Here is a 14,797-nt window from a genome sequence, read left to right on the forward strand (position 1 = left end):
AAAATATTGACCTGAAAACTCAGCATGGCAGGGGCGTGAGTCATTGTTACCTTAGGGCACGAGTTATAGTTACTTGAAATAACTCTAACAGCTGAATTTCTGTGGTTTGGTGCATGTAAATTCTGATCCTAACTATAACGCCCTTGTAACCTTTGATCTTTTTAGTGAATTTTATATATACATTTTCAAAGTACTGTTCAATTTTAAATAGTTTTTATAAAATTATATACATTTATATTTACATTTTTGTTTAAAAATAATCAAATAACACTTAAATTTTTAATTAAAAATATTTTTAGTATCCTTAAATAGTTTTTAAACCATATTATTATTTCTGTCTTGTTTCTTGTACTTTACCACAGAGAGATTTCCCCCCCCCCGGTGGTGGAGACCTCCCCCAATGTATGAAAAATTAATAGTAGTAAATTTACACTCATAAATCCTGTTCTAGCAAGTCCCACCTCCAGTTTTCAGAGAGTGGAGATATGCAAGTCTGCACCTAGTAGTAAATATACACTTGGCAATGGTAACTAGCAAAAGAAGCATTGGCAAAGCCACTATGTTTCGGCCATGGGTGACCTATTGCCTTTGGCAATGGGGTCGGGGTGGTGACCGGAAGGGCGGTGGAGGTGGTTAATGGGAAGGCGGGTTGTAGTGTGAGAAATCGTCGACCCACGTCCTTCGCTGCTGCATTGCTGAGTTCGGAGAAAAAGGAGGCCCTTTTCTAGAGAACGATGTCTGTAATAAGACATTTTTAACAGAAACACAGTATGTTGTATCACAGTGGTGGTAGCAGAGGCTGCAGAGGACCGTGACTAGGGGGAGGAAATGGCCTGGATAGCAATAGTGTGTTACCTCATGCTACTGGATGGTTGATGCATTTGTTTGCTTCTTAGGAAGTGCTTGCACTGCAGTGTATGAGTAACCAATATACATCTAAAAGTGATGTTACCCATCACTCTTGATTGCAGTGTCATACTTGCGTAGTATAAAGAAAGCAAACTTTTGTTCTACTGCAACATGCATTTTTGAAATTTGTGTTTTGTTTATCACACGAGAGGGCCCTTCTGAGATCAAGAAATCATGTTATGATAAACAAAAAAGAATTTGGAAGTATGTCCATGAGCTGAATACATTTGAATAAATGGGCACTGAACCAGAACCATTAAGACTACTGTACCACTAATACCATATCATCACTGTTACCACCAATGTAACCATCTATATCTCGGCCACCAGCAGAATACCATTACAATTCCATCAATCCCATCAATACCAGCACCATAACCAATACCAAACTAAACTATAACCACCAATATCACATCCATCAATGCCCCTACCACCAATAACGTCCACACCAATATTAACAATACCATCATAATACTACCAATACTAATAACAATACCACCAAAAAAACACCACCACATCACTAAGAGCAAATACTATCCATTCCAATACTGCCTATATCACTACCAGTACCACCACTAATGTCAGCACAAAACCAGTATTTAGAATGGAGTGAGCTTCCTCAGTTTAAAAATTATGACATTATAGACATAGGGCATCATTGCGAGTCTGGCAGTCACTAGACAGCCAGACTGGCGGATGGCGGTCGGCCGACCGCCACATTACAACCCTGGCTGTTGGGCTACCAAGGAACAGCCAGCTCCACCAGGATCAGAGATCCCAGCGGTCTGGAGAATGGTGGCAGTTCTAATCTGCCAGGGCAGCGCTGCAAGCATGGCAGCTTTGCCAATGCTTTCTTCCAAAACAAAGAAGCTAGCATGAGCTAGGACAATCAACAAAATTATCTCATACAGGGTTATTGCTCAAAGTCAGGAGTGAGCTAGTCACAGCCTCTCATGTTGAATGAAATAGCACCTCACACAGTTTCTGAAATGTCCTGGTATTGCAGCTCCTGCTGCACATAACATATAAGCGGCCAAGAGATAAAATATGTAATGTCCTTTGCTTTGGAAGCAATCATAACAGGATTCGGCCTGTCCAGTAAAAGCAGTGTCTGATCCCCTGGACTGCTTCAGCGGGTGAATTGGGACTAGGTAATGCTGCTGTCTACAGCATCTGCCTTTCCAGCACCTGAAAGACACTGGTGTCTCCAGGCATGGAAACACTGAGTCTGGAGTTTGAGATTTCTATAAGTCTGGGCCTAGAGGACTTTGGAATTACGAGTTGTAGTATTTACCCAGTATTTGTCACTCCAAGTAAAATCCCACAAATCGCAATGAGGGCCCTAGTGTGAGTGTACATAATATCGCACATCATTACACATAAATTGTCAACTAGTACACATAACATTTCCAGCAAGCTCACAATATAATCACTGGTACTATTATCTACATGCACAAACGACTTTATTACATTCGTGGAATATATAAACCCATGCTGCTCCAAGGTTTTTTTAAAGAAATAGCAATGACAAGGGTGTAGAAAGGAGTGAACGAGAGGCAGAAAGAGGTAGGTGCCATGTGAATTGAATAATCTTTCACAAAAATGGAGCAGTAACTAGTAGTCAACCTTACATGTCGGCTTGGCAAGGAGAAAGGGGACAAGGAAAATAGGCTGTATTAGAGGGAAGTTGTGAGCATAAGGGGGTAGATGGTACAAAATAAGGCTGGTGGGCTAACAGTGTGAGGAATCTGGCCCTGACAAAGAGTTATAAATATAGGGGCATATTTATAAGCCCCTAGAACCACCTTGCACCACATTAGCTTCATTTTGTTATGCTAATGTGGCCTAACGAGTCCAAATTCCTTGCGCCATATTTACAAAGTGGCACAATGCATGCATTGCACCACTTTGTAACTCTTTGTGCAACATTATGCCTGCGCCAGGCATAGTGTATGCAAAGGGGGCGTTCCCCCGTTAGGGGGGGGGCGAAAAAATGGTGCAAGGAAATCTAACAGATACGGCACTTTTAAAGTCTGCTCAGAGCAGGCGCTAAAAGGGGGCTTCCATTATTTATAAAGGGCCCCTGTGTACTCTTCAGGAGTAGCACCAATACTTTGGTGCTACTCCTGCAGAGTACATCAACAGTGCCAAAAAAAAGGATGCTATTGCCCCCTACCCTGAGACATCATGCGGCATATCCTAGATACAGCGCACACATGGAGGCTGTAGGGGGGTGCTAAGGGGCGCAAGGAAAGTGACGCTGCACTAGGCGCAGCACCACTTTACTTAAATATGCCCCCTAGATTTGATATCCTCTTAATTTTAAGACCCTTTGCTCACAGACAAAGGAACTGATGCTGTCAATGCTTACTTAATCTTTGGCATCCTCTTCAGGAAACCTCTTCTAATAGGGGGTGGAATGTTTTAGCCTCTGTGGCCATTTGATAATTGCCTTTTTGGAATGATCACCTGCCAATAAAGTGCTGTTTGAATGTCTATCCCATCTCTGGTCTCTTTGGTACACTCATTAATCTGTAGCAGTACACATTTTATTTCTTTAATACTAACATCTTTCACATCTATGTTTGCCAGATCACACTGCATACACCAAACATTGTGAAACCAGTTCTCAAAGAAATGAGTAAATCTACATAGACATTTTACAACCGTACATAAGTGTAGATTTACTATGTTTTGGAATTTGAAACATTTTTCCAAGTGAACAAAGTGTTAACAAAGCTGACTGTTAGAAAGTCTATGTGAAGTAGTAATAGCACAATGCAGAGGCACCTTCATATACACACTTATGCATAATACATAATTAAGTATGGGAAAAGGCTGTTGCATTTATACAGTGCAATTCTGCCTAATTTCCCTCACACCCTGGAAGCACATTTGCTCCCGGTTATGTCAGGAGTAAAGTTACAACCGTTTCCATGGTGGAAGCAGTGGGAATCAGTTGGAAAGGAGTTTGTGCACACCCACAAACAGACCCGGCTTTTGGCATGGGCGAGATGAGCCCAGGGCACCAGGCTTCAAAGAGGCAAAAATAACTGCATAAAGGGCCTGCAAACAGCACCACCTCTCGTCCTCTGCTCCAGTGACTCTGTTTAAAGTGCTTCTAGGTGTTTTAATGTGCCGTAGTAGCTGTTTTAGCACCCTATCAGCCCCCTAGATATAGATGATTTCTAACCCCCTGGCACGACACATCAACACCCCCACCCCAAAACAAAAAGCACCATGAAACCAATCTAATGGATGGAGCTACATTGTGGACAATTCAGGTGATCTGATGGAAGATGCAGTGATGTGCATTCAGAGGCAAGTCTGTGCTTAATGTAGCCAGCCAGAGACTGGTCTGTTAAAGGGGATAATGCCTCATTTTTTTCACCCTCAGGAACCAGGTCAGTAAATTTATTTCTGCCCAGGGTGCCATTGGAGCTAGGGCTGGCTCTGCCCACAAACATATCAGTTACCGGCTGTACACACACTCACAGGGATTCCAGCCCAGTAATGCCCACTCCCTCCCCCTGTGAAGACGCTCACACCGATTCAGTTTTCATGTAAGCGTTTATTCTGTGTAACAGAGACCACGGCAGAGCAACAACTGTTTCCAGTCGCAGTCTCTCAGCTAACTCCACTAACACCGTTGCTCGTCAAATCCACTTTCACATTTCTACAGTATAAAGAATTCTGTGACCTCATAGACCCAGTGTTTTAAGGCTGGGTTGGAATAATCATTGAACACTACATTATCCCTTCTCCTTCTAACAAAAAAAACTAAATTGCGACCTACAATATATTTTACAAATATAAATGTAAACTGGCTCAAAAAAGTAAATGAACAACAAAACATAGCTTATATAAATGCTACTTTACGATGTTCCAAATATCATATCATATCTACATATTTTAGCAAGTATTATAACTGTATTGCATATGAAATCTCGGAAATATGGTTTTCTTTATGAAGGTAAAATATCTGAAGTGGTAATTCTGTATAAAACACCACCAGCAATCCACTTGAAAAAAAAGATAAAAGCATGCATGAGATGCGATGACAGTGCAAGGTTACTCAGAAGACACTAAGGGCCTCATTACAAGTTTGGCAGAGGGGATTATTCCATCACAAAAGTGACAGATATCCCGTCCGCCATATTACAAGTTTCATAGGATATAATGGAACTTGTAATACGACAGACGGGATATCCGTTACGTTTGTGATTGAGTAATCCCCTCCGCCAAACTCATAATGAGGCCCTAAATGTCTGCTTCTGGAATGATTAATGATACCTGATGGGCAACACTAGTTTTTGATTGCTACCGCCGACCAGTCCATCACTACTTACCAACCCACCAATGTTGGTAACCCCATCATAATCAACTTTATTCTGATCTGTCATTATATCGTGTTGTTCACCTTTACCACTTTTTCAACATTCCACTAATTACATTTGTTGATCCTGACTGCATTTCCACAAATTTTATCAATAACAAATGGTTCAGAAAATGTCATTTCTCCTTTCCTCGTGTGGCTAGGTGTTTTGATACCTATCTTGTTACCTTCTTTCAAGTGATGTGAACCAACTCCCATTCTAGTATCAAAATATCTTTTTTGTCTTCCCTGAACCATTTGAACATTTTGACGAACAATACTATTTATGCTTTCAACTTTATCATGTTTTACCCACTTTGGCACCCATCCCATGCATAACATGGTGGAAGGCTTCCTGGCTTTCAACAATTCAAATAGTGACACCTTTGTCGAAGAATAAGGGGAGGAGCAGCAGAACCATAACATTGAATGTACCACATTCTGTACAATACACTTGCTGGCTATAGCCCACTGGACACAATTTCCTAGGACTCTGTTCAGGTGCTCAACTAAGCCCTTTGTCTGTGGGTAATAAAGTGAGCTCCTAATGTGTTTAATGCCCCCTTGCTGCAAACAATTCTTGAATTCTTCACTCACAAAATGAACACCATTGTCAGATACTAGATATGACAGAAACCCTTCTCTTAAGAAAACATCTTTCAGGAAGTCAACTACATTCTTAGATGTAGGTTCCCCAATGAAACGGACTTCTGGCCACTTCGAGTAATAGTCCATTAAAACAACAGCAAAACTAGCTGAAGATCGTAAAAGATTGAATGGGCCAACAGGATCAATACCTACCTTGTCACGTGGTTTAGAAGGTAATTCAATAGGTTGTAGATGAGGGTTCCTTGTTTTGTTCCCTTTCTCGCTACTGCTAACTAATATGCAGCCTCCAACATGCTCATCAATAAGTCTGTCCATACATGACCCTCATGTACACAACACATATTTCTGTTTGTTAAACTGTCTGGTGGTACTAACCTTTCACCACAAATTAAAGTACCATCGTCACTTGACAAGTCATCAGATATCTTCACAAATGTTTGGAATAGATATAGCACATTTTTTTCCTTGGGCCACCCTTTCCGCACAAAGTCCATAACTTGTATTAATGTAGCATCCTCACTCAATTCTTGTCTCCATTCATTCTCACTGATGACAAGCAATCATCATGATCATCGTCCTCATTGATTTCTTCATCTACTTCTTCAATAGGAAACTTGGAAAGATAATCTGCTGTGGTATATTTATTTCCAGGAATGTGGAATACATATTGTTTCAATCTGGTGGTAAATCTAGATTTACGTAGTGTGTGAACTTTTATTTTATCACCTGAATGCAATGGAAACTAAAGATCTGTGCTCAGTGCATACAATTAACCGATTACCCAATATTTGTGGGTGAAACTTTCTGATAGCCCATCAACAAGCTAACAATTCTTTTTCAATCACTGAAAAATGTACTTCAGAACCTTTCAATACGCTAAAAAGCATAGCCCAATATGTTTTTCCACCTTCTTTAACTTGGGTGAGGACAGCTCCTAGACCAAAATTGCTGCCATCAACAGTTATAGTGCATTGAACCTGTGGATCAAATGGTTTCAAGATCCTTGACCCTGGCAATTGAAACTTGACCCAATCAAATATTGCTTGACACATTTTGTCCCAAACAAACGTAGTATTTTTCTTTAACATACAAGTTAATGGTTTGACTTGACATATAATCAGGAATAAAGTGTGAATAAAATTCACACAGGCCAATCAAAGACTTAAGACCTGCTTTGTCAGTGGGTGGCGAGGCATCAATGATTGCTTTGACCAAGCCTACTTAGAGTCAATGCCCTGCTCTGACACTATATGACCTAACTAGTGTATGTTATCTCTGAGAAATTGGCATGTCTCCATTTTCAGCACTACTCCTTTTTCTTGCATAATGTTCAGCACCTTATTTAATGTATTGTTGTGTTCCTCTCTGGGTAATCCATAAATCAACACATCGTCTTTAAAAATGGCTACACCTTTAGCATCCTTGAACATTTGAAACATTAATCTTTGAAAGAGAGCTGCAGTCGATGCTAAGCCAAAAGGCTTTCAACAATAATGAAACATGCCTATAGATGACACCATTTTTGTCAAATGTCTTGAAGAAGGTTTAAGGACAACTTGATGATACGCTGATGCCAGATCAAGGTCAGAAAACCACCTAGAACCACCTGTCAGGGTCAACAATTCCAATATTTTCTGTAGAGGGTGAGAATCTATCCAAATATTCTTCTTAAGACTACTAAGGTCAACACACACCCTTAGTTCACCATTTTTTGTAATGCCACAACTAATGGTCATAACCATAAAGAGGACTCAATGGGTTCAATAATTTATTTTCTACGTAGCTCATTAAGGTCGCCTTCCAATTTTTCCCTCATACTGAAGAACGCACTCCTCAGCTTGTGTTTGACCGGCACTGCTTTTTTTCAATTTTATCTGATGTGTGAATCCTTTGATGATGCCTAACTCGTTCAAAAATACTATGGGATACACCTTTACAAGCTTGTCATTAAACTCAGTTGAACCCACAACAGACACTTGGGGGCATATGTATACTCTGTTTGTGCCAGATTTGCATAATTTGTTTTACACATATTCGGCACAAACTTAACTCCATATCCAGCATATTTGAGTTAAAGTCATTTTTTGCCTGTGGAAAGCTACTTGCGTCAATGAAATGCTAGGTAGGCTTTCCCGGGCAAAAAATGACTCCAAGGCCCTAGCGCCTTATGTATCCTCCTGTGCAAAAACCACGCACGGGGGGAGGAGGGGTAAAACAAATAGTGCAAAGCTTGCTCAGGGCAGGCGTTACGGGATCTGTGGGCCTGTTTCCATGGTGCAAAACCATGGAATAAGCCCACAGGTGCCCTCCTCAAGCCCCAGGGACACCCCCACCCACACCAGAGGGACAGCAGAGGATGGGGGACCTAATCTTAGGTAAGTATAGGTAAGTACAGATAAGTATTATTATTTATTTTTTTAAGTGCCATTGGGGGCCCTGAAATGGGCCCCCCTACATGGCACTGGGTGCATTGGCCATGCCAAGGGGACCCTGGTTCCCTGTGCTGGCCATTTTGGTGGTGGGCATGACTACTGTCTTTTCTAAGACAGGAGTCATGTGGTATGGATGGGTTTGCGTCAGAAAATTACTCTAGGCAGGTTAGAGTCATTTTTTTTTACTCTAACCTGCCTAACGTCATTGTTAGGTGCAAAACCCCCTTCTTCCATACGGCCAGCCCCACCCGACTAACGTCATTTTTTTTACGCTAGCCTATCCTTTCATTGGCTTGCACCATTCTATAAATATGGTGCCCGGCTGGTGCACAGAAATGGTCAAGCCGGTGCTAAACTTTTTGGTGCAAAACTGCGTAAGTGCAGTTTTGCACCAAAAGTATAAATCAGAGCCTTGGTCCTTCATTCCTGTTCTTAATACCATTTAGAATAACCCTTGATGAAACCACCCTAAAGTGCAGAGACCTTTTATTACGATATAAACTTAACCAGAATTTTCCTACCTCTGAATTCTAAAATGTCTTCATAAAATCCTGATAGTTCAATCTTGTGTCCTTTGTATGACATAGGTGTCCTATCTGGTGACTGTAAAGCCCTATTTGGCCACACTGCTTTGAACAACTCTTCGGTAATCATTGTGATCCTGGCTTCAGAATCCACTAGCAATTTAACATTTCTGTCTCCTATGCCGATATCTACATATGGATCAACACAATTTGCAGGGTCTCTGCTAACCACTGAACTATCAGTGACTGCCATTATCAAGTCTCTACAGTTTTGTGTCTTATCTGTTTCTTCACTCCCCACTTCAGACACATTTGCTACCTCTGCACAGTTCACACTCATACAATCATTCTTATTAGCAAAATTACCGCACTTACTGCTCTTGCACACTCTAACAAAGTGGCCCAGTTTGTTACACACCCTGCATTTCACATTCTTAGCTGGACAACTTTTACCACCCTTAGAATGACTAATATTTCCACATCTGAAGCAGATGCCTGTTTGCTTGAAGAATGATCCACTGTAAATATGAGTTGTTTTTGAAGATCTGTCCTCTTTACTCTTCACTACACCTACGTTTTCTGAAGCCTTGTTTTCTAATTCCTTTACATATACTTTTGATATTTCAGTACTTTTGGCTGTCCTTGTAGTTTCTTTGAGAGAAGTATTACCCATGAAAAGTAAATTCTGCTGAATAGTTCTATCTGTACACTTACAAATATACTAATCTCTGAAGAACTGATCGGTAGATGTTTCAAAATAACAATCGGCAACTAGCTTCCTAAGTGTGAAAATGTATGTGTCCACATCCTACCCTTTCCTTTGTTCTCTTTAAAAAAAATTGTGTCTGGTGAATTCCAGACTTGGCTGAACATCAAATCTGAACTCCAACTTTTTGACAGATTCCACAAATTCATCCACCTCTTCATTCTCATTCATTGCCAGTGGTGGAAGAAGTTTATACACTGACCTTCTTTCAAATCCCAAGGAGTGGAGTAACCAGAATTTTTACCTTTCTGCTCAAAAAGTGATGCACCAATAGCCCCCAAGTACATTTCAAAAGCTTCATACCAATACCTCTATGAAATTGTGGATTTTCCGGTACCTCTAAAAATGGTGGTGGCGGAGAAACATACTGCATGGTAACTAAAATTGCAATTATATTACAGAGACTTGTAACAGTAGTTAACGTTCCAGCTCTCGCTTATGTATGTATACTTTGCCAAACAGATATGATATGTTCGAGTAAATTAATTAAACCAGGATGAATTGTGAAGGCATTTCACAAAACTGTATATGTTAACACTGAATAGAGCATATGTCTCTCTATAAATTGTCTTGGGTGCAGTGTATACACAACATATATATTGTAATTAGTACTACTGCTTTACTTCAGGTACGCACATCACCTATCGGTGTACTGTGAAAATGATCACACTTCAGTAGGCTGGAAAGCAGGTATATTTATGTAAATTTCGTGCACACATCACTGATGTGTGCCTGAAATCTGTTAATTTATGTGAATTTGGTGTGCACATCACTGATATGTGCGCCGGATTTCTGTTTCAATGTATTCTCTTGGGACACTCAGTTGACTTGTTTTAGGTGTGTGCATCACCATGAAATGCACTTACAGTGTGGTTGGACTGCCCTAGTGAATACTCGTCTGCCTTCGCCTTTTTGTAGGTGTGCGCATCACCAAGAAATGGACTTACAATATCGTTGGACTGCCTCAGTGAACCTTGGTCTGCACAGTGGTTACTTTAAAGTGTGCAAGCAAACAATACTTCAGTGCAATTCACTGTGCATGTGAAACAGTGTTCTCCCAAAATGGGGGCACACATGATGACCCTGCATTGTGAGGGTCAACGTTACGTTGTGCTAATCAGTGCTCAACTTGGCAGCATACATGCTGACGTAAGGGTGAGGCACAAACATATGCAGATGGGGTGGTGCATGCACACTGATGGTAAGATGTTACCTGAATTACGGTTGCTCCTGGACTTCATAAATGTTACCTCCAAGGAAATGACTGCACCGAAAGCCAAGCTCTGCCAACTCCGCAAGGAAGACTTGATTACCGTATCAGATGGTAAGAATCAGCAAGATGGTCAATCGCCGTGACTGCATAAATCTGTGCATGGGTTCTTCGGCCTCTGTTACGCCTCGTCACCATATAAGTGTAGTGAAGACGCTCACACCGATTCAGCTTTCATGTAAGCGTTTATCCTGTGTAACAGAGACCACGAGAAATAACAGCTGTATTCAGTCACAGTCTCTCAACTCTCCACTTACACCCAAATCCACTCTCACATTCCTATATGGAATTGTGTGACCTCAGTGTTCTAAGACTGGTTTCGAATTAGCATTGAACACTACAATTTACCTGCACTAAAGTTGGTGTGTGAGTGTTGTAACTGGAGATTCCTTCTTGGCAAGTAGGAGTCAGATAGCCAGTTCACGTAGGATAGAGGTTGTGGAATTATTTAAGAGGTTACAGGATAAGTTACAAGTTAGTTACTTAATAAGGAAATGCCACTTGGAGCAGCATCCTCTCTGCTCAGCCCATTCTCTCTAACTGTTACACTCCTACAGTCACTCACCAACATTCCATGACATCACACACTGGCTGAGCAGATCGTAGAACAATAAAGGTTTGCACAGAATGCATCACAAACATAGCAGGTTACAACAGTGAGCAAATCCTAAATCCTTTTGCAAAATCAATTTTTAAGAATTTCTGAAGTGGTTTTGCACTTGTAAAAATGCTACTGGTGTCCATGTTAAACTAACATGTACAGATTACTTTCTGAATCAGAAGTGTGAGTATTGAGGCCTGGACTTTCCTTTTACAATCATTGTTATCAAATGCAGCGAGTAACTGATGCAAAATTACGTTTACAGCTCTTGGAAAATACCTTAAATAAGGCACAGGATCAAAGGCATACTGCTAGGGTAAATATTTTAAAGTTTCCTTATTTCGGCTTTAAAACAATGAATACTTTTTGACATTTCACATTATGAACAAATGAAAGAAAATGTTGCACTCATTCTTTTGAGCTATTTTACTGTACCACATTTACATGTCATTCGTGATGTTATATGTTCACGTTTCTTCTTTTAACAATATAATTGTCTTGACTTTACGAATAGCAACCACATACAAGTTATCTGCACTTACTTTACCATTCTTAGCAATACATTTTTTGTAGACGACTACTTCACTTCAATAAATCACCAATGCGAGGATGGGTGTAACACAAAGAGCCCCATTTTGAAAATAAGGACGTTTCCACCAGACAGGCATACATATGATCAAATGGTCCCTCAAAGTGCTCTCTGTACAAAATGCTGTTTTTTTTTTCTATTAGAGGCAGTGGCTCACCAATGTCAACATCAAAAAATGTAAATCAAGTGGGAAAGACTCCATTCCTGAGCCATAATGCTTTGCGATGTTGACTAGTAACAAAGCATAGCCACAGATCGACTGCTAGTCCTATTAATTCACACCTAATAGGAATTCTAAATTCGGACTTCTGTATACAGTAGGTAGAATCACTAATGATTCTGAAAGAAACCCCTACATTTAATGGGCGTTGAGCGAATGGGGTATGCATTTGTCATTCAGAGTCACAAACTTACAGCCTGAAATCCACATTATATTGAACAATCCGTTCAGCGTCCTGAAAACATTCAGTTGATCGATTGTGGAGACATTCAGAAGTAGTCCACCCACTTATAGAAATTCTATCTGTCCTTACCATTGGCTTGCTGACCCGTTAAGACTTCTCATTCAGACTCCTCAAAGACTCGGTTTACAATCTATCGTAATTAATGTTTTACCCTTTATAAAGGCATGTCATTGGAAGTACACTCCCACCACAAGTCTGCGTCGTGAGGGTTGTGCAAACCTAGAGTCCACTTATGCATGAGACTCATTTTTACAGGTTGGGACACAATAAGCTTGGGCCTGCGGGGGCTCGGAATCTGTGGAAATCTCTGGAGAAGAACAAAAGTCTGAGAGTCCTCTTCTTGAACGACAATGAAATTACCGATGAAGGCATGGAAGGCATGGTGAAGAGCTTACAAAATAACTCATCGCTGAAAGAACTCTTGTAAGTAACTGCAAATCATTGCTTCTTTCCTCTTAACAAGTCATAGAACTGGTAGATAAAGTTATGTTTTGCTGTCGGTGATATTCGTTTGGCACAAGTTTATGGCTGGTGTGGCGTCACAGCCATTGGAGATGTCAGGGATTTGTGCTGTAATTCAGTTAAGGAGAATGTGAACAGGGAAGATGCGCAAGCATAGATGTTGGGTAGGTCATGCATGAGATAGCTGGGTGCGAGTTCAGCAACATTATATTTAGATCTACGATCAATCAGCTTCAAATGAATGTCAAAACAAGAAAAACTGGTCTAGGGACGAGGTGTATGGGGACTTTTCTGGGATTGAACTGTAATAATGATTGCGTTTTGCCTCTAGTGACCTGGAGTATGACCTTACTGTTTGACTCAAACTGTGTGCCAAGTACACCGATGTAGCACCTCACCTTCAAGGTAGCAAGGTTGGGCAGTCCAAGGCTTGCTCAGGGAGGTGATGTGAGGTCAGAGACACAGAACACATTCAAGCATGTAACAGTGGCTAATAAATCGTTGTCTAGCAAGTGCTTTTTTACCAGAGAAAGAAAATGTACTTTAATACCAACACACTTAAATACTACATAGCATCTTGAAGAGGACAAAAATACTGCTCACAGTTTACAGGAAAGTTGTAGGGGTTAGAGTGTGGGGGGGAGGGGCGTTGAAGCTAGTCCCTTCTAAAGCAAAGCTATTTTCCAGTTCTTAAAAGAAACAAGACAAAATCAGTACATAACACTTTTAGGCTGCCCCCGAAGAGCACAATATACCTTTTCTCTCACAAGGTATTGCTATGTCATTGCTAAGACGGTTAAAGTATCACTACCTGTACTTCGCCTGTGTAGCTCTGCTAGTGCCTGATAAGTAATTGTCCTCAACTTGAAAGATGTAGCACAATATTTAATTTCCTGCAAACAGCCCCCTGAGAGGATGGTTGCTCCTGACGATATGCATGAACGAGCCTACACTGGCAGAAACAGTGGTCTGCTGGCTCCTGTAAAGGACTTTGATGTTGTTATGCACAGGCACACCTTCTGGTATAAATAGCAGGGCTACAAAGGTATTCTGCGGAGGGTGCTCATATTTGTACTCGCTACAGGGAAAGACAATCTTCAGTGCTAGAACTTCAGTCAGGATGCCAGCCAAGAGGCCCTTGGAGTAACTTTGGGGTCCTGAATTTCCCTGATGCAGGGCCAGTCCTTCTCACTCAGGCAAGAGAGGAGCAGGCAACAGGTCAACACAGCAGGGCAGCAGTTCCTTCAGAGGAGATGTCCAGCAGAGTGGCAGTCCTTTAGCAACACAGCAGTCCTTCTTCCTGGCCGGGTATCCATAGGTCCAGAGTTGCACTGAATATTTGGTGTCTGAGATCCAATATTTATACCTGTTGCCCTTCTAGAATGTGTAAGAAACTTCTAGAGGTTTCCCGTTAAAGCCCCCAGGTATCCTGCCTTCCCCCATCCTGGCTCCAGACTAACTACAGGGGGTATGCAGTCCTTTGTGTGGATGCAGGACATAGTCTATTTAGGTGTAAGTAGGGTTGTGCCCAGTTCTGCTCTCCCATCCTGCCAGTGATGGCCCATCCAGGAAACACCTAAGCTCTCTATTGTGTGTGGCTGTATAGCAAGAACACACAAAGCCCAACTGTCAGCTACACCCAGATATTTGACCCAGAGAAAGGCTACAGCCAATAAATGGATAAGGCAGTACAATGCCAACTTTATAAATGTGCCATTTCTCAAATTTGTATTTTAAAATCTGACTTTCCCATAAGAGAGGATTCTTCATTACAATTCCAAAGACACCAAACATGA

The 14,797-nt window shown here is 41.1% G+C and overlaps 1 protein-coding gene across 6 annotated transcripts in view; it reads left to right on the plus strand.

The window, feature by feature from the left end:
* LOC138288112 (NACHT, LRR and PYD domains-containing protein 1 homolog) overlaps positions 1-14,797 on the plus strand; it is a 524,384-nt gene that overhangs the window by 305,977 nt on the left and 203,610 nt on the right. For all 6 annotated transcript variants that reach the window (XM_069229359.1, XM_069229355.1, XM_069229361.1 and 3 more), the window contains one exon: positions 12,795-12,962. In XM_069229359.1, the coding sequence (XP_069085460.1) occupies positions 12,795-12,962 (168 nt within the window). The remainder of the gene's footprint in view (positions 1-12,794; positions 12,963-14,797) is intronic.

Source organism: Pleurodeles waltl, chromosome 4_1, assembly GCF_031143425.1.
Source record: "Pleurodeles waltl isolate 20211129_DDA chromosome 4_1, aPleWal1.hap1.20221129, whole genome shotgun sequence".
NCBI classification, from domain to species: Eukaryota; Metazoa; Chordata; class Amphibia; order Caudata; family Salamandridae; genus Pleurodeles; species Pleurodeles waltl.